Raw genomic sequence first — 20,845 nt, forward strand, 5'->3', positions numbered from 1 at the left:
GACTATTACCAACAACTTTCAGTGGCTTGTAACAACAAACATTTATTTCTTGCTCGCAGTTCTGTGGGTCCGTGGGAAAAAGAGGAGCTCTTCAAACTGCCCTGCAGGTTCTGGTTGGCTCCATGTGTCTCTCATTCTGGGACCAGTGACTACTTGGAGTTTGCTCAAGGCAAGTCAGGAGTCCAAGAGTACTAGCCAAACCACCCCCAGGATGTGTAAGGCCTCTGGTTTGGTTTAACATATGTTGTCTGCTCACATTCTGTTGGCGAAAGCAAGCCAATAGCCAAACCCCAAATCAGTGGGAAGGGAAGCCAGAGCAGGGCAGAGAGGGAAGAGAGAATTAGGAATAAGTAATACCATCTACCACATCAGACAAGTCAATAATTACAATGAAGTGAGTGCTGGGTTTGGAAAGTACAGGGATTTTGAGATTACAGCAGTGGAGGCAGAGCACACGCCATCATCTAAAAGGGATCCACCCTGCACCTTCCTCTTTCCTGCTGCTCATTCATCCATTCCAGGGGATTCAGCAGCTACCCAGGTCTACACAAGCAGTGCCAACTCCACACCTTTATGGGTCTGCCTGCCTGTCATTGCTACTTGGCTACTGGGAAGTTTTAAGGGCCCTTCAAATCCTTCTCTCTTGCTGCCAAGTCTTCCCTCCTCATGTCACATCCTGGTACCAATAGCTACTCATTGCCCAAGTCAGAAACCTGGGCATCCCTTCTCCCTCCCCATCCCTGGCCACAACTAATCAACATCAAGCGTGGGAATACAGCTTCCTTGGTATCTCCTGAACCCTGCCCCCACTGCCATGTACCTGTGTCAGGTCATCCCAATCCCTCCCGATGACCACCCCGTCCTGCAACCAACCCCCATCTGGCCGCCACACATTTTGAGATCTCTTCACATTTTGTGATCTCTTCAAAATGTAGATTTAGTCCTATATGCACCAAACCCTTCCAGGATACATTTCTTGGCATGGCCCCAGCTTACCTCCTCATGACATGGCCTGTTAATCCTCTCTTCTTCTCTTGGGTTCCGTGTGTAGCCAGGCTAGGCTCCAGTCCCAAACACACTCCTCTTTCCCCGTACCTCTGTCTGTAACACCCTCAACCCCCTTCTCTGGTTAGTTCAGCTCCTGGCTGGGTCACCCCTTCCTCCAGGAGGCCTGTCTTGACACCAGCCTCTGAGGATCAGTCACATGGCCCTCTCTTTGCTCTCACAGCACCCACACTTTCCCCATCACCCCCTCCCTGCCCCTGTGCTATGTTCTATTGAGATTTCAAGCCTCTGCAGGATAGGAATTGGATAATTCATGACCGTGTCCACAGTGTCTGTCAAGGGCAAGAGAGCCACACTGAACCCCAGTTGTTCTCCTAAAAGTGGAGACAATAATGTTTTAGTTGTGTTGTGAGGATGAAATGAACTAATGCATGGAAGATGCCTGCCCCGTGGAAACACGTAATGAATATATTAATAGTAAATGGTAGCTCTTACTATTTATGATGTTGACAGCATTAAATCTAAGCAAACATTTTATTGAAGTATGAAATACGTTCCGAAAAATGCGCAAACTCACAAGTGTCACAGTCAGTGAACTGTCACAAATGAACACACCCTTGTGACTGGACCCTGGATACCATTATTTTTAAGCTCAAATGTCAGCTTCTCAGAGAGGCCCTGCCTGACTTCCTCTCCCATCTCCTAATTCTATGTCGTGTATATTATCTCTTTCCCCTCACTCCCATGTGAACTTCAGGAGAGCAAGATTTTTTTTTTTTTTTTTTTTTTTTTTGGTCTATTTTGTTCAGTTCTGTATCCCCTGCTTCCTAGAATAGTTCTGGACACATAGTAGCTGCACAATAAAAATTTACCAAGAAATGAGTGAGCGATTATTATTTTCATTTCTTTAAGCTCCCAGGCGCTGCAGCACGGTCATGGCCGAGCACTCACGTCCTCCCAGGTGAAGCAGCGCTGGGCCTGGACCAGCCGCACCTGGCCCGGCTCTGAGCTGTGCTGGGCTGGGTCCGGGCTTCCTGCCGCCCACAGCTCCGGGTTCTTCCGCCTCACTCCTGGCCGGTGAGCCTGGCTCACCTCACCCTACCCACGTTCACTCTGCGTGCAAAAATTAAAATAATAATAACAGCAACAATAATAATCTCATCCGCCCTGGAGACCACCAGTGCCCCCGTGGCATCCCTCAAGGACTCTCTCGCGAGGTCCGAAACACTCCGGGCGGTGGCAGCCGCCCACCCTGGGGACGCGCTCCTGGCCGCGGGAAAGCCCCCGGCCAGGCTCTATCTACGCACAGTCAGACCCTCCCGCCGTCTGAAGGAGGCTTTTACTCTTCAGTCTACTCCAGTGGCAGAGAAGCTAAGGCTGCAAGAGGCGAACGCGGACAGTCAGATCTGACTTCGAATTCCGCGGTCATTGCTGTCAGGCATACCACGAGGACGCGCGGTGACCACCACCATGGCCTTCGGCTGCCAAAGGTTTCCATCGACCTCTTTCCCATCACCAGCATCGCAGCGGGAAAGAATGTGCCTGGCGCCGTTCTGGGCACTGGGCATGAGGTGGTGAACAAAGTCCTCCAGAAATAAACCGGGTAATGAGCCGGGCAGCGGCCGGGGCAGGAAGGGACCTTCGCAGAGAGTGATCAAGCACAGCCCCTCCGAGGAGGCGACGTTCAGCTGAGACCAGGGTGACGCAAAGGTGTCGGCTGGTTAGGCACCTGTGAGGAAGGAGGAGCCGGCAGAATGCCAAGTAGAGGGAACAGCAAATGCCTGGCTCCTTGTATAACCACTGCCTCAGTTATCTTCCTCCAAACCTTGAGAGGGGGCAACTTTGCTACATTTCACAGACGAGGAAGCTGAGGCCCAGAGTGTGAAGGAATTTACAGAGCTGGGATTCGAACCCTGCGCTACCGTCAGTCCATCCCGGGCTCTGTCCAGCCGGTACCGCGCGCCGCCCCCTTCCTCCCGCACCGTGACCTTAACTCGGCACGTGCTGGCCCCTCGGGCCCCCCAGCCCCCGTACATTGTCTCACTCAGCTCTGATTGTGGGGAGGGGGACGGACCGGGGGGCGGGGGACGTCTTTCCGAAGGATGGCTGGAAGCAGCGCGCAGCCAGGGGCCGGGGGTTAGAGACCCCCACCCCCGCTCGACGTTAGGGACTCCGCGCTTCCCCGCCCCCGCCGCGGCCGGCCGGCGCTGCCTCTGTCCATGGTCAAAGCACCCGGGGTAATCCGCCTTTCTCTTCCGCCCGCCGGGCCCCATTCATATTCTAATCACAGCGCGGCCGGCCCGCGAACGGCCACTTTATCGGGGCCCGCAGGAGACGCAGCTTGCTCCCCCCGACTTCCACTTCCAGCACCCCCCCGGCCCTTGCCCCCCTCTTTCTGCACTTTCAACTCCGCCGAGGAGGGGGTCCCTGGGAAAACCGCGTCCCCACTTGGACGCCGGGGCTTCTCACAAACTTCGAGGCCGACTGGGGGACGGCGGTGGGGTAGGGAGGGCAGGGGGAGGGCGGAGGAACAGAGACAGACAGACTGACAGAGTTACGGGAAGAGGCGCGGGGGAGGGGGAGGACGGTACAGAGAGACCGAGGGGGATAGAGACAGAGAAGGGCAGAGTCCTAGGGGGAGACAAAGAGAAGTGGAGGCAGGGTCTGGACAGAGACACTTGCAGCCAAGGAAGGAGAAATAGAGGGACAGAGACAGAGGCACAGAGGACGAGAGGGACAGAGAGCTAGAGACAGACAACGGGAGACAGGCGGAGAGAGCGAGATGGAAGGAGAGAAACCGGATGAAGGACCCAGGCCCAGAGGAAGACAGAAAGTTCTGGAGGTGGCGAACCAGCCACTCACCTCCTACCCGCCTAGCGGCCTTCTCACGCTCAGATTGGGGGATGGGATCTTAGGGTTTCAGTTCCCCTTCCCCGCCCTTTCCCCCTCAAGCTCGCCTCACTCCCCCACGCGTGTCTGTGGATCCGCGTGTAAGGGGTCAAGACATATCCCCGCCCGCATTCCCAGGGCCACCACCAGAAATCTAACCCAGGACCAAAATGGGGGGTGGGGGCACAAGAGAAGGAAGGGAGTGGGGCCCCACTCGTGGTAGCGCAGGCGACTCCCCAGGCTCCAGGAGTTCCCCGCGGCTCCCCACCCCCCGCTCCCCTCCCCGCCTGCCTGCGCTACGCGGGGCCCGATGGCGGGGAAGGGCCGGGAGGGGGAGGGGGCCACATCTAAGCCAATTTTGATTTCGCCTATAATGAGTGCCGGGCGAAGGCTGGAGAAGGCCTCTGGAACTTTAAATAAGAAAAACGTTGCTAATGCTATAATAGAAGGGGGAAGTCGGAGGGCTGGGATTGCGTCGCTCTGAGCCCCCCTTTTCGGAGGCGGCTTTTCTTATTCAAAACAGGCCCACAATGGGCTTCACAGTGCGCCTCGCCACGGCCCCATCTGACGAGCGGCCATTCATCAGGCCGGCTGGCCTATCAATGACATTGCTCCCATCGGGGCTCCTATAAAATGATGCTTTTTCCCATGAAACATCCGCAAACATTTTGACGGGTTTGGCTTTGCCCGGCTGGATTACTGAGTGTCCCCTCGCTCGCTCGCTTTTTCTCTCTCCCCCTTCACCGAGCTCGCTCCCTTCTCACCCTCTCTCTCCTCTTTTCTTCTTTCTCTTTTCTTTCCTCTTCTTTTTCTTTTCTTTTCCTTTCCTTCTTTATCCTTGTGCCCCCTCACACTCTGCGTCTCTCTCTCTCCCCTTCTCCCTCCCTCACTCCCTTCCTCCCTGGGCATCTCTAGCACAGGGGATCCCCAAACATCAGGACTTTTGGGGGGCGCCTGTGCTGTCCATGGGAAGAGCATGCATTGTGGGTTACTGGAGGAACCCGACATGGATTCCACAGGTTAGTGCTACTGATGGGGGGTTGGGGGGATACATTGGGAGGGAAGGAGAAGGGAGAGGGGGAACTTTAGAAAGAAGTTGGGAAAAGTTCAGACGGGTCAACTTGACAGTGGAACCCCAAGGAATAACGGAGAGCTTGCAGAAGTTTTCAATTGGAGGCGATGTGTGTAAGTGGATGAGTGGAAGTATGTGTATAAGCGTGTGATTGTGTACGTGTGTGTGTTCGTGCGCGCGCGCGAAGGAGCGCGCTTTCGCTTGCCCTGGACACAAAGTTACGTAAAGATGCGCTGGCTCGCGGCGAGCTCGAGGTGCCACTTGCAGAAACTTTGCCAGCCGACCGCCCCCTCCCGGGCCCGGTCCTCCTCCGGTATGGGGGCCTCGGAATAGCTGTGCGCTCGGGTTCTGGCGGCCAGGGCCGGGAAGCCGAGCGGAACGCCCCGAGGCAGGGGAGGGTGACTGCTTCGCACTGCGCCTGGGAGGTGGGGACCGAAGCTCCGGCTGGTAGAGACGCGCAGCTGGAGGGAGTGGCGGCGGCGAACCCGGTGGTCCTGGGGAATCCACAGAAACGGGAGGTGGGAGTCCTGGGCTGTGGGGGCGGGCTTTTAGCTTTTCTGCCAGGAAGGGGCACCCAACGCCGGGCTCCACTCGGGGGCTGTGACCTTGCTGGAGGGAGGGCAGGACGCAGAATAGCTCGCTAAACTCGGCGTTGGGGTCTGCAAACTGCTCTGCAGTTCAAGAGTTGCTGGGCGTCAGGTTTTGGGGGCGCCGCGGTCCTTAACAACGAAAAAGGGATGCCAAGGAATCTTTCACAACAAAAATGCCCGGTATCTCGGTTCTTCCTCCAGTAGTTTTCGCCACCTCCCACTCCTAGCACCTTTGAAGAACCGTCACACTTCTAGATCTGTTACGCTTCCTAAGTCCCATGCAGGTGGAAGTTCTCTTACAGTTCACCCACCCCCCCAGGCTCATTCTTGCAACCAAGCTATTCTCATTTTGGCCCCGCTGCAGCCTCAGGGTTTCTTGGGGTGATGAGGTCAGGGAGAAGCAGAAATAGGGCAGTGGACGCAGCCTGGGCCGTGGCGAGGTTTGAGAGAATGCCTGCACGCATACGCTGCTGGGCATTGCAGCGCGGAGCAACAAGTGCCTTCCAGCCCCGGCCGTCCCCTAAGCATGCACGTCCCTTCCTTGAGCAAATAAATGCCGCACGAATGTCTCCCCAACTCCACCCCTAGGCAGGCTGGATATGGAAGTGGGGTGGAGGCTGGGATCATGGGGCATTGCTCCAGAAGGTCTTTCCTCAGTCCCTGCAGAAATATTTAAGCCCTCTCCAGGTTTCCGCTGCAGCCCTGGTGGCCCGGACACCGGGCTGCTCTTGCCAGGGGGGATATTCGGTGTTTTAGGGTAGTTGTCGATCTCTGATTCCTAGAGTCAAGGCCCTCCCTGATTGCTCTCCTCTGGGTGGGTGTGAGCCCCCAGGGAGTGGGGAAAGGCTAAGCCCCGAAGTTCTCCTTCCTATACCCGATGACAAACGAAGGCAAGGAGAAGAGTCGCCTGCCCGCGTGCGCCTCCGGACACAGCGGGCCCCGCTGAGGTCTCTGCTGGCGGTAAAGCGGGAGCCCAGAGAAGGAAAAGCGCCTTTTCCACCATTTTTTTCATCTCAAGCTCTGCGCCTTCACCACCTCCTGAGAACCCTAACACTAAAAATGCATATCCTTAACAAAATTAAACTCATGTCTGCAGAGTTTGTGGCCAAGTATTTTCGAGCGCCCCACGCAGGGACATAGGGTCTGCCTACGTCGCAAACCTGCAGAGTGGCCCAGCTGGGGTTTTTAGCTGCCTCCTCCACCTGACCAGGGCCCCTCGGTACTTCTGGGGAGGACTGTGGGGCTGTGGATACGTGGTGTTTTCTGTTCTGGATGCAACTGGTGGTCGTGGGAGCACCGGGTCCTCTTCACCTCAACTGCAAACACTCCAAAGAGGTTCTGAAACAGAAATCCTTTCCCCATCCACCTCTCCCCCTTTTGTATACCCGAGACATCCCTAGGTCACCACCCTGAACGCAAAATCAAAAGTTTTGGTACACGACAGTGTGAAGAAATGACAAGAGGCGCACCAGGTGACATTTCACTCGGACTTGCAAAACCGACGACGACAAGGGAAGTGCGGCTCGGCGCGGTCCAGTCCAGAAGCCTTCCCTCACCTCCCTTCCAGAGAATTTAATCCAATTAGCTTTTCTTCTGAGTTTCCCTTGTTATGTAAAGGTCCTTTCTCCTTGGCTTGCAGAGACGGGCGCTCCACGGAGCAGTTCAATTCTGCTCCTTTTGTATAAGATCGCGCGCGATCAGAACCAGGATATTGCTGTTATTATTTCATTCCGAAAGGACTGGAACAACCGACTCACAGCAAGTGCTGGGGCGAAGTAGGAAACGTCCAGGATAAGAGAGGCGGGCGAGCTGGGCCACTGTCCCTTGCTCTTAAAAGGAAAATCCCCGCGAAGTGCCTCGGGCCCGGGAGAACAGTTTTGCAGGGGCCAGAGCTCTAGTGGCCTGCTTTGGGGCCACTTCAGCATGACCTGCGGAAACGCGCCCCTTTGTTTCGCACACCGAGCCAGTAATATATTCCTCGAGTTTCCCCAAAATACTCGACAAGTGTGGAGCTAAGACAATGGCCCCGTCGGGGGAAGCTGGACAGCCGGCGCGCGCCTCCTGGGCCCTAGGCTCTCTCGCGGCCGAGCCGGACAAGGCAAAGCCCCAGGCTGCGGTGCGCCGCGGTGCTCCTGCAGGAGGCAAAGGCGACAGGCGCGCGCAGGGGCAGTCGAAGCACCTTCTGGCCGGTGCGCGGTTTGCAGTAAGCGCAGGCGCGCGTTCTGCTCGGCCCACGCTACGGCCCCACGCCGCGCAAAAGTGGGTGCTGAGCCCCGCGTGGCCTGCCCTCCCCACGCGGGCCACCGGCAGCTGTGTGTTTGTGTCCGCCGGGTCCAATCTGGGCTTCTCTGCCCGGGAGATCGTTGCTCAGTTACTCAAGTTATCCGGAAATTCCAGAACGATGGGGGAAAGTGGGTAGAATTTTAGACCACCGAGAACTTGTGCAAAGTGGGCCGGGCCGGCTCGGTCGCCTACGCAACAGACGGATCATTTCTTTTAAAACGGGATGGCGCGTTAGAGAGGGCCACTGCCAAGCTGGAGCTGGAAACTTCTGCCTCCATCCACTTTCCGCTTCCATCTCCAGAACCCAGAGCTGAGGCGGCCAAAGTACTCCTGGAGCCGGATTTGAGTTCCCCGGGTCGCATCAGTAGGAGGGCACGCTAGTCTACAGGCCCCCAGCTCAGCACAAATTCTGTCTAAAATTCTACCACCAAATTAATTATATGCCTTTGTGGGCCCGGTGTAGGGATGTCCAGTGGCCTTGGCGCCATGCCCACAAGGCAAAGTGCGTCCTGGAGGGAACAGAGCCCGAGTCTCCTCCATTCTTGCCCAGGCACAGCCCTGGGGAAGGAGCCACTGTCTGCGGGCTTGGGAAAGCAAGGAGCCGGAGGTCCGAGCCTTGCTCCGGTGCCCAAACCAGGCAGTCTCGCCCTCCCTGGGCGTGTGTGTGTGCGTGTGTGTGTGCATGCGCGCGGGCGAACGGGGCATGTGCGCCCCCAATTCTGCCACCTGCTAAGCGCGGGCGTCTGGATTTGTCAGCGGGGTCAAGTGAGAGCCACACGGTACCAGGGTTCCGGGTCCCCGAGGCTGCAACCCTTGATGGCGCAGACGCTGCACACAGGCTGGGCCCTCGGAGTCCCGGATTCAGCACGCGACTCCGTGCGGCAGCCTGGGACAGCGCGCTTTCCTACCCGGCCTGCAGGTCCCAGAGACTCGGAAAAGTTTGCAGGGGCCGCCCAGTGCCTCGGGCCTGGGATTTCCAAAGCCGCGCCCGCCCTCCTCCCCAGCGCGTCACCATGGAGACTGCTGGAAGTTTGTGGTAGAAAACAGACCTGGCGCAAAGCAAAATATTATGAGTGCAGTTGGGGTGACTTCAGGGGGGCCGGGGGACCGGAGGGCAGGAGCGGGAGCCAGAGGCAGAGGCTGACAACAAAGGGCCCAGTGCGAGGAAGAGAGAGGAGTTTGCACGGGCCCTCCCCGCCGCTGTGTGAGTGCTGGACCATCCTGCTTCCCAGAGGCGCCGAGGTCTAATTTCTCTCCAGCAGCTATACCTTTTCTCAGCCCGCCTTGGAGCCCTTGCTCCCTCCCTTCCTCTCCGGATTCTCTTCCAGCCTCCCCCCTCACCCGTCCCGAGGTTAGGCGCCAGCTGGGCAGTGCGCCCGCCTCCCTAAGAGCCACAGGCTCACCAACGTGAAAGGTTCTGGCTTTTCTTCCCCACGACCCGTGGGTCGCCCAGGGTGAGTTTCTCACCCCCTATCTCAAACCCGATCTGAAAGGGTGATGGGTTAGAATAAGGCGGGAACAGAACGAGAAGAGAAGGGAGTGTCTGGCCAGAAATCTGGGGAGTGGGAATGGGTAAAGAGGAGATTCTGATTCCCACCCCCCACCCCCACCCCCACTTTTTACAGTAAGAAAGGCGCTAGGTCGTGATTCCAACTCAGCCACTTGTAATGTGACTTTAGGTTAATCTTCTAGCCTTTCCAAGATTATTTTTAATTGCCTGTAAAATGAAGGGTTAGACAGCTCACAGGCTGGGATTCTCTGACAACGTAGACATTTCCCTCTATTCCTTTGACTTTACTGTAGAATCCAGGAAGCAATATATGGGCTGGTTACCACTATCTGAACTATGACCCACTGCACAATTAGTTAATTTCTCCTCGAACTAATAATACACTATTTTTTGCAAGTCATTTAGGATTTTAAGAGTCAAGAACCATGAACAACTCTTTTAAAAGGCCCAGATGTCCTTTCTCATTGCCCACCTGCAGTGCATTTCTTAATTGTTTGGCCAACTCCCTCCATCCCCAAAGGATTTACTAAAAGACACTAGACTTTATGGGGCTGTATCCAGTGCCAATTTAGGGAACACTGAAATGCTTCTAGATGATGAAGCCAGCATCACAGACCCTCACATATGTTAGACAGGAATGCACATTGGTCAATGTGCTAAAATGCAGCCATCAAAGGAAAATCACTCTACCCTCCACTGCTCAAGGTTTTGGGAAGACGTCTCGTCTCACGCCGAGGCACCCCTCCTGATGACAATCTGGGCAAAGGAGCCCTTCTTCTTTCCCTGAGATTCCATTGCCTCATTTGCAAAAAAATGGATTGGATGTAAAAGTTGATATGGTCTGTTGGGTTGGTGCAAAAGTAATTGCAGGTTTTGCCATTGTGGCAAAATGTGCCACAGTGGTAAAACCCGCAATTACTTTTGCATCAACCTAATGAAATTCTACCTCTCAATGATATGCCTATGTCGTGTTTGTCTTCTCACATCTATGTGAAATCTTCTGGGTGCTTTGTTTATAGAGTAGTTTTACTGACATTGAGCCTCCCAGGCACTCCATGAGCATGGCATTACTGTGAAGCATAGGGTTTTTCTTTCATTTCCAACATTTTAAGACTGATTTTTAAGCCAAGTTGGTCTGTTTGCCTCAGCGTCTTTTGCAAAAAGGCTGAGAAGATATAAAATGATGACATCACAAGCTGGGATGCCAGACACTCGGGTTTCCACTCCACAGGTCCCTGAGAGCCCACCCTATATGTTCTGCAGGTCACTTGGGAAACTCTTCAGCTGCTCCTCTGATGACCCTAAGGCTCTGCAGGAGGGAGACGGTGGGAGAAACCCCCAATGTTGTTTTTACCTCTTCCGCTCTATTTTAGATATTTGCAATTTTATTAAGGTTTAGGGGAGAGAGAATGAACTTGAAGAGTTTATTTGGAGGTATCAGGTAAAAGTGAAATTTTATAAAAAGAAGAAAACAAAGAGGCTACTTTGGGTTTTATTCAGTCTCACTTCCTGACTACCTGCTGGGTGGCAGACCCTGAAGTTGAACAAGGTCGCAGTCCCTACTGTCAAGGACTTCAGAATGCATTTAATAAGAGAAGGTATGGACACACTGCGAGTGGTGAGCACTACAAGGAACATAAAAGTTGAGTCATTTTGGAGCCTAGAGGAAAGGATGCTCTCTCTTGCTGAGTACCTACCATGTATCAGCTCTGTAACAGGCACTTTTTCACACATTAGCCAATGAAGCCCTATCACAACTCTGCATAGTCTCTTTTTAGGCTGAAGGAGGGTCTGAAACCTGCCTGAGGTCACAACTGGTACATGGCAGAGCTAGATTGGAGAGCAGACTAGGGAACACTCATGCCTTCTCCCCACCCAGGCCATATCACCTAGACACTGCTGTCATGATATATCAGTGTTTAGTTATGACAATGGCTTTAGGTGGATTTGAATCCCACTTGGTGAGAAGGGAAACAGGTGGATGAGAGTGGAGAATCAGAATGTTGTCTTCCCTGGGCTCCAGAAAAAAACCCCTCTGAAGGAATCCTGTGACTCTGCCTTTGAGGAGGATTTTAAATGGTGGCAGCAATGGGAGGCAGTGTATCACAGCAGTTGAGTAGAGATTTGGGTCACAGACAAATCTTGGCTTTCTTCATTCATGTGTTCATTCATTCATCCAAGAAGACTATGTGTCTCCTATGTGCCCAGCATTCTGCTAGATACTGGGCTTAACAAAAATGTCATCTTTGCTTCTCTAGAGCATAAGTCCCAGACCCACAAATAAGTAAACACAAAAATAGATAATTTCAGTAAGTGATTAGCAATATGAAGGGGGGAAGAAAAACCTATCTGGAGAAATAAAGACAGAGCATGGTGATGGGGTTGCTGCCTTCAGAGGGTGGCTCTGCCACATAAAGCTGCGAGCATTTGGTCTGGAAGCTTAACATTGCTGAGCTTCAATTTTCTTATGGGATTGATAAAACCAGCTGATAGAGCTGTAGTGAACATGAAATATGAAAGTGGTAATAGTTAACATACGTTCGATACTTACTACGTCTTCACTTTGCTAAGCATTTTAAGTACATTATCTGTGTAATGCTCACAACAATCCCATTAAGAAGAAACTGTTATTATTAAGAAGAAACTGTTATTATTTACAGTTTAAATAGAAAAACCAACAAGTTAAAGGAAAAATTGAAACTAGAAAGGGACATGTTAAATAAGTTTCTGAGCCCCAGGAAGCTGGGCTGGCAAGCTATACCTCGATTGCTTGGGAAGCTTGATCACTCTTATTGTGTGCTCCTAACTTTCCTGAGGCAGGATGCAAGTAGGAGACCTAGCTTTCCATTTGTATTTTAAAAAGCAAATGTTTTAAAAACACTGTGACAGAGAAAGGATATCCAATGGCCAGGCGCTGTGGCTTATGCCTATCATCCCTGCACTTTGGGAGGTGAGGCAGGAGGATCACTTGAGGGCGAGAGTTGGAGACCAGGCTGGGCAACATAGCGACACTCTATCTCTACAAGAAATTTCAAAAATTAGACGGGCATGGTGGTGCATGCCTATAGTCCCAGCTACTCAGGAGGCTGAGATGGGAGGATCACTTGAGCCCAGGAGTTTAAGGCTGTAGTGAGCTCTGATCACACCACCGCACTTCAGCCTAGGTGAGAGTGAGACTCTGTGTCAAAGAAAAAAACAAAAAAGAAAGGAAGGAAGGAAAAGAAAAAAAAAAAAAGAAAAGAAAAAAGAAAAAGAAAAAAAAGAAAGCCTATCCAAGAGATGAATAAGTGGCAGAACCAGGATTCGAGTGGAGGGCCCACAGCCCAGCCTGGCTGGCTCTTAGGTCTACACTCTTAGTCATGAAGCTGTATTGACTATCTCTTCCTTTTTTTTTTTTTCATTAGGGAGAGGGTGGCAGTGGGAGGAATGCCCAATAACACACATAGCATTTTAGCAAAAGACTTGCTATTTTCTCCCTATATAAAAATGTTAAAAGTCTTTTTGGTTTTTTTTGTAACAGAGTCTTGCACTGTCACCCGGGCTGGAGTGCAATGGCTCAATCTCGGCTCACTGCAACCTCTGCCTCCCAGGTTCAAGCAATTCTCCTGCCTCAGCCCCCTGAGTAGTTGAGATTACAGGTGCCCGCCACCGCGCTGGCTGATTTTTTGTATTTTTAGTAGAGACGGGGTTTCACTGTGTTGGCCAGGCTGGTCTCGAACTCCTGACCTCGTGATCCACCTTCCTCAGCTTCCCAAAGTGCTGGGATTACAGGCGTGAGCCACCACATCCAGCTAAAATAATCTTTTGAACTGTAAGGGCAAAATTTATAATTGTTGTTGACAAAAATAGGGACGTAAGTAAATCATTCATACCTTTACTACACATATGAAATGTACTTTCATCTTTTTTTGGATTCACTCAGACTTTGGCTAATATTTGCTTTGTCTCTGAGAAAGTCAAGGCTTCATTCATGCAACAGGAAGAATAATAGAATGAGGCAAAAACAATTAAGTAATATGATAATATATGGAGCCTTTAGGTAACTTAATATATTGCATCTAGAAGTCATTCACAGATATGTGTTAAAATATGGCTTCAGGGGTATATAGTGTGACTTAGTGAAAAGAACATGAGCTTTGCCATCAGACAAGGTTCAAAACCTGTATCAGTTACATTCTTGCTGTGTGATCCAGAGCAAATTATCTTACTTCTCTAAGCCTCAGTTTCCTTCTTTGTGAAAATGTCTACTCACTACCTTCTAGGATGGTTATGAAAATTCAGTAAGATTGTACATGTTAAGTATTTGATTTAATGCCTGAATCCTAAAAGTTGCTCAGTAAATGGCAGATATTATTATTATTATTAACAATAATTATCTGGGCTTCCTACACTTTATTCTAGGTGCCTAGTTGGGAAAGGGGATAAGAATACCAAAAAAAAAAAAAAAAAAAAAAAAAAAAAAAAAATGTAGACTGTTTTAGAATACCTAGATGTGCTTGTACTGTGTAGATACAACCCCAGTTTTAATGTTTCGATAAGTCTTTTTTTTCTGAAGGGTTTAGACCAAAAGACTAATTTTATTTTTATTTTTCCACCTTCCCCACGAAGAAGGCATTTTGTGTGCCCCTGTTTGCCATTATTTCATCCTTGTGTTTTCCAGTCTGTTAAAGGAAGTGGAAAATGTGTCTTTGTCGAGGCAACACCTGTGGGCTTGAATTTAAATCCTGGAAGAGAGATCTATGGTGTACTCAGAGGTGACATATGTTGCACAACCCTGATAGAGGCCCCTCCACAACTCCTGATGCCCTTCCAGTTCTGGAATGTGATGGCCCACATTTTTCATACCTCTTCCTCTTGCCTTCCCCCGACCCCAGCCCCCTCAACCACCCAACCCTCTTATGTTTGCAGGCATCACTGTTTTAAGGATTAAACCATTTTCACACTTGGTTTTCAGGAAGTATAAAACTCAGTTTCAAGTGAGCCATACTCGGGAACTCGTTTTAGCAGGATGCTTAGAGAGTTTGGTTCTTTTGCCTTTCTTGCATTTATATATATATTTTTAATGTAAGGATAAAACATCCATTTGTTCTGTTTTTGTCTTTATAATTTGATGTTTACTAACATTGCAGTTTTTGAGTTCTTGAAATGTTTACCAGAGGGAAAGAGATCATAAAAAGCAGAAAAGAATGAAATGCAGCCGTATTATTTTCAGTTGAATTGAGTCCAAACTGAGGCAACTAGGGCTGGATTGACCTGTGCCGGGAGATTACGGGGTTTATGTGTGTCATATCCCACCCTCAAGGCAGGAATACTTGAAAAGATGTGTACAGTTTCCACTTTTCTGGTTGGTTATTCTTCCATAAAATATAAAAACATCATTCTGCCTCCGAGCAATCAATAATTATCAGTAGAGAGGTGAACATGGACACGTTTGATTTGTGTTTTTGCAGTTGCTTTGTTTTCATTTAAAAGAACAATGAGAAAGCCTTCGAAAAGGCTGCCACCCGGTGAAGGTTAGTTAGCACTTTGTGTCCTGTGTGTTTTCCGGCTACCCAGTAATTGTGCTAAAGACCGGTGGTTAGACACAACCTAAGTGAGACTGCTGAATGTAGCAGATATTTATTTAATCCTAATGGAAATTTACCACTTCATAAGCACTGATGTCCTGAATCCATCATGTTGGAGAAAATACAGTATCAGTCAATGCAAGCAAACTAGTCTTTGAACTAAATTTTGAATGGACATTTGGATAATCTAATGAGTGATTAGTGATTGACAATTACACCTCCATGCCAGCATCTAATTTTTGAGACACAAATGCATTTTGTGAATAAAGTGACGTCAGTGCCTTTGTTTTGAATCTTGGCCATCAAATCATCGCAAGTTACATTACACTTTTGAAGAAAGAAGTGTTTCTTGGAATGTTGTGATTATAGAATTTATAATTTTTATTTATTGTTTTTATTTTTTATTTTTTATTTTATTTTTTTATTTTTTTTTTTTTGAGACGGAGTCTCGCTCTGCCGCCCAGGCTGGAGTGCAGTGGCCGGATCTCAGCTCACTGCAGGCTCCGCCTCCCGGGTTTACGCCATTCTCCCGCCTCAGCCTCCCCAGTAGCTGGGACTACAGGCGCCCGCCACCTCGCCCGGCTAGTTTTTTGTATTTTTTTAGTAGAGACGGGGTTTCACCGTGTCAGCCAGGATGGTCTCGATCTCCTGACCTCGTGATCCGCCCGCCTCGGCCTCCCAAAGTGCTGGGATTACAGGCTTGAGCCACCGCGCCCGGCCAGAATTTATAATTTTTAAAAGTGAGCATGAGAGACTTTTTTGAGTTCTGTGTTATCTTTTTCTGAATGTGATTAGTCCGAGTTTGGGGTGTCCATACATGGAACATATTTATAATTTGTATACTGAATCTAAATGCTCATGAATAAGTCAAGTTTCTATTGAAGTTATTAGGATTTTATAAAGTTCTAGAATGGGGTCCATGGCATAAACTCAAACCCATGGTGGAACTGATGGATTATTCTCAACATTTTGCCAAGTTTTCTTCCTGGTGTTCACTTCCACTGCTGATAATAAGTCTAGGGTGAGGGGAGAAGTGGGGTGTCTTTATAAAGTTATTTGCCTCCCCAAAAAGCAAATCAACAAATTTTGTTTCATCCTTAAATGGCTACTAACCGGGCTAAAATTTCTTTTACTTTTATTTCTTTTACTCAGTGACTCCTTTTTCAAAAGCAAAATAATTTCTCCACCAAGCGTTATTGGACATCACAGAAAATAAGTCTGGCTTAGAAAGTTCTGGGAGTTTACAAGGAAGAAAGATTCCAGAGGGCTTGAGGCCCTCAGTTAAAACATTAAAACGTATAAGCATTCGAGAGAAGATTTCTAAAGCGTCGAGCCGTTGTTGTGAGAAAGGCTTTGGTCTCCGTGAACTTTTATTTTCAACTCAGTGGGCAGAGTTTTTTAGGTTTCTGTGGTTTGGGTAGGGGACCTTTTCAGAAATGCCAGGCTTTTAGAAAAAACAGAGCTTTTCTTCTAATCAAGGCTGCGTTTTAAAGTTTGAAAACTTTGGTGTGATGACAAGAATAAATTATTTCTCTGCTACGCTGGGGTTTCCTCTGGGTGCCCAGGCTGCGGGGCATTCTCGCCTCGGCTACCTCACAAGGCACAGCTGCGGAGGCGCTGGGAGTGGGAGTGCGGTCCGTCCAGACCTCGCCCCACATGTACTGGGCAGCCTCGCACCGAGGCGGGCTGAGCCTTGAGCGCTGCTTGGAAAGCCTGCCGAGCTGAGCAGTCCACCGGGGACCTACACAAGGATGCCCCACGGATCCCGTGTTCTGCTAAAAGTTTTTCTTGGCATTGAGAGGGATTTTTTAAAAAGAAATGAAATTGTATATCGATAGCTGATGATAAACTGAGCATTTTGAGAAGGAAGGGACAAAGAAAGGGAGGAGGACCCGAAGGGAGGATGGGAGGCAAGGAAGAGGCTTCATCAGAATCATTTCTGTAATTGACAGCAGGCTGATTTGGTGAGTTTTTTCAAAATTATTAGTTTCTTTTTTATACAAGTGAGTCCCTTTTGGAAATTGAGTAGCAGATTAATCAAACTTGTAATTTTTTCCAGGCACTGTGTGAATACTTATGCATGTTACTTTATTTAACTTGCATATTGATTCTATGGTGTTATTATCCCCAGTTCACAGATGGGGAAACTGAGATTCAGACAGCCTAGGTAACGATATGTCCAGGCCAAACCCCTAGTGTCAAACCAGGATTTGAACACGGATTACTGTGATTCCAAAGCCAGGCTGCTTCCTTGCTTCCTCAGCTCCAGCGCTAGAAGGAAGACCTGAGAGCTGTACATTCTCATTCACCTCCTCTACTGCATAAAGTTCAGGAGGTTCAGTCATTCCCTCATCCTGGTGGGAGACAGCTGCCGTTCTTTGGAGTGCACCATCATGGGTGTCAATGGCGACTGGGAGCCACTGGCATTGAGATGTGACTCTAGCAGCAGGCTGCTGAGGATGCCCACGGGCAATCCTCCCCGAGTGGGTGCCTCCATGCAATGTGTGCCTTTCATCTCAAATCATTCTCAGAGCTTCTAAGTTCAACCTGGCACCACCACTAGGCCGGTATCTTCCCACCTGCCAGTTACTTTGGGAAATTTGACATCTTACACACATCATCAAGGGCTCCATGTCTATTTACTTACAGACATGATTTCACTTAGAATAGGTTCAACATAAAAACCTTGCTGTTAAAAGAACAGCACCTTCCATTGTATAGCATGTTGTAGTCTATAATCATGGATAGAATCATTAACAGTGCGGGCTCTGGAATCCAACAGGCTTCCTGAGAATTGGTTTTGCCATGGGCTGGATGTATGAACTCAGCAACTTAGGTAACCTCTCTGAGCCTCAGTTTGCTTTTCAGTAAAATGGCACTATTCAAATACCCACCTCATGGAGTATTGTGAGGATTAAATAAAATAATATGTAAAGGGACCAGCACAGGTCTTGGCACATCATAAAAGCTCAATAAACAACAGCTGCTTTGAGCACCACTTGCAAGGAGAACCTTGGGGTCCTCTAGTGGCTTCCAAGACCTTTTCCCCCAACCCCCACACACAAAGACCACATAGGATGATATGGTTTGGCTCTGTGTGCCCACCCAAATCTCATCTTGTAGCTCCCATAATTCTCAGGTGTTGTGGGAAGGACCTGGTGGGAGATGATTGAATCATGGGAGCAGGTCTTTCCCATGCTGTTCTTGTGATAGTCAATGGGTCTCATGAAATCTGATGGTTTTAAAAACGGGAGTTTCTCTGCACAAGCTCTCTCTTTGCCTGCTGCCATCCACGTAAGATGTGATTTGCTCCTCCTTGCCTTCCACCATTATTGTGAGGCCTCCCAGCCACATGGAACTGTGACGTGAGTCCAATCAAACCTCTTTCTTTTGTAAATTGCCCAGTCTCGGGTATGTCTTTATCAGCAGCATGAAATTGTACTAATACATAGGAAAAGAAAACAAAATTTTATAGAATTTGTTCTTCCACTGTGTTCAGTCTTTTGAGGCAATATCTCATAAACCTGTGAATTGGAATGATCATTCATTCCCATTGTACACCTGGGAAAACCAGTAAGATTCAGTCACATGCATTGGTCTGTATGGCAACTGAGGTTTGTTGCTCCAAAGCTGATCCTGCTTTGTTTAAATCAGGCCACCTACATCCCAATTAAAAACTTAAAAAGAAGTGTATTTTTCATTCTGATTTTATGTGGTTATTTGAAGCTTCTTCCTTTGTTTTTCAAGAGTTTCGCCTGTGTCATTGTTTTCTGTGTTTAGCACAGTGCATAGCATCTGCTAGAGTGGCTTGCACATAGTTAGTGCTTAATAAATGTTTATTTAATATATATATCAAACCGTTTTTAATATTGCAAAGGATTCCGCATCTCTTTCCTTACTTTCTAGGAAGCCTGGCCCCAAGGGCCCCTGCAAACTTGTTTGTGCCTGATAAATTACAGATTAACTAACACTCTTTGGATCCCCTACTATGTGCTAGGCATGGTGTTAGTGCTTCATTCATTCATTTCTTTCCCTCCCTCCTTTCTGTCCTTTCCTCCACTTCTATTGATCTGCTATTCTGGGCCAAGCACTGTCCTAAATACAGCAAATAGTGAGTGAATAAAATACAATCAGCACTTAAGGAGCTTATATTATTTCTTCTAATCCTCATAATAACCTCATGGGATAGTTTTTTTATTTAATAGGAAGGAAATTGAGGCCCACAAGGTTAAGTAATTTGCCTAGGGTTGCAGAGCTTACTTAGTCAATTGTTTAAGGGGAGGATTAGAATTAGTGTCTTTCTGGCTTCCAAGGCCAAGTTCTTTTAATTGTATTGGGAGATCCAAGAATCAAACAGGAAAGGTGATTTCAGGTACAGACTAAGGTGGGATGCCTTAGAGGTGGGCACGATACATTAGCTAAGACATATAATGCTTATCATGTAGGCACCTGATGTGCCTTATTCACTCAATTCTTATATAAACTCTGTGAGCTGTTACTGATATTACTCCACTTTGCAGATGAAGAACCCAAGGCTCAAGGAGGTTGAGTCACTTGCCTTAAGGTCACAGAGCAAAGAAGTCAGAATTGAATCTAGCAGTTTGGCTCGTCAGTCCATGGTCTTAACTGTTACACTGACATTAAAAACAATAATAACAAAGCCAGGTGTGCTGGCTGAAGCCTATAATCCCAGTGCTTTGGAAGGCTGAGGCAGGAGGATCACCTGAACCCTGGAATTTGAGGCTGCAGTGAGCTATGATGGTGCCACTGCATTCCAGCCAAGGCAACAGAGCAAGATCCCATCTCTAAAAAAGGTGGTCAGGACTGGGGTGCAAAAAAATAATAAAGAAAAAGAGGAAAAAATGTGCCTCTGTCAGAAGCAAACTCTTGGGATTATGGTTGTTCCGTGTGGCTAGAACTTGCTCTGGTCCAGAATAAGCATAGTATTCTATGTGCTTTCTGTGCATTTGTTCACTTAAATCTCACACTATTAAGATGAGGTAGGCAGATTATTATTATCCATATTACGCCTAAGGAGACACCGAGGTTTGGAGAAGTTAATTTGCCTTGATTCATTGAACTAGTAAGTATTAAGCCTGAAATTCAGACAATTCATTGGTAATTAGTCACTAATCCCACCTGGTAACTTTTCCTTCTTCTAAGTGACTCTCAGGAAATGATCAAAACAAAGAAAAAATGATATGCACCAAGTCGTTTATTGAAACATTATGGAAAATAGAAACACTTGCTCAATGGAACATTGGTCATCTTTCAAACAATGATGACTATGAAGACTGTAGTGCCCTAGGAAAAATCTACATAATAGTAGAACATTAAGAGAAAAACGAATAGAAATGCTATGTTTGCTGGAGTTACAGTTCTCTTACGTGCGCTTATAGATACGAGACTTGCGACCAATACACACAAAAAAAGAAAAGAAAGGTAGTTACCAGGTTAGAGTGGTGGGATTGTGGGAAAATATGTTTCTCTTTTCAACATTTTAAAATGTAATTTCTGCAATAAACTTACAGGAAAGATAAAGGCATTTTGCCTACGAGAAGGATGTTTTGGTGGCTTACCTCAAAAGTTCAGGCTGGGTTAAAATCTATTCAGCTTCTGTAGCCAGGGGTGCCTGGCTCCTGAGGTTTTGGGAGAATCCACATCCCCAAACAGAGCAGGAGAGGTAAAAATAAAATAAAAACCCAAAACTGGAAAAGGCAATGATGTCAAGGATGGGATAATATCAGATGCCATGCAGAGCAAGTAACCTTGGCCTCAATGATTCTTTTCCTAATTTTATATTTTAATAATATTGTTATAGTAGAAATAGAAACAAAGAAAAAAGTCTGCTAACATTAAGTAGTAGTAGGTACACCCTTCTGCAGAAGTTGAGGGAAAATGAAATTTTTACAACCTGGTTATGCAATAA

The 20,845-nt window shown here is 48.5% G+C and overlaps 1 protein-coding gene across 8 annotated transcripts in view; it reads left to right on the forward strand.

The window, feature by feature from the left end:
* The first annotated feature begins 4,553 nt into the window (after positions 1-4,553).
* Positions 4,554-20,845, forward strand: part of RFX4 (regulatory factor X4) — a 179,263-nt gene continuing 162,971 nt past the window's right edge. For 7 of the 8 annotated variants that reach the window (XM_005572116.5, XM_065524745.2, XM_065524747.2 and 4 more), the window contains exon 1: positions 4,554-4,913. In XM_005572116.5, the coding sequence (XP_005572173.1) occupies positions 4,871-4,913 (43 nt within the window). In that variant the 5' untranslated portion in view covers positions 4,554-4,870. Of the gene's footprint in view, positions 4,914-5,309; positions 5,485-20,845 lie in introns of those variants that run through there. The other variant, XM_074007680.1, reaches the window with a different exon arrangement.

Source organism: Macaca fascicularis, chromosome 11, assembly GCF_037993035.2.
Source record: "Macaca fascicularis isolate 582-1 chromosome 11, T2T-MFA8v1.1".
NCBI lineage: Eukaryota > Metazoa > Chordata > Mammalia > Primates > Cercopithecidae > Macaca > Macaca fascicularis.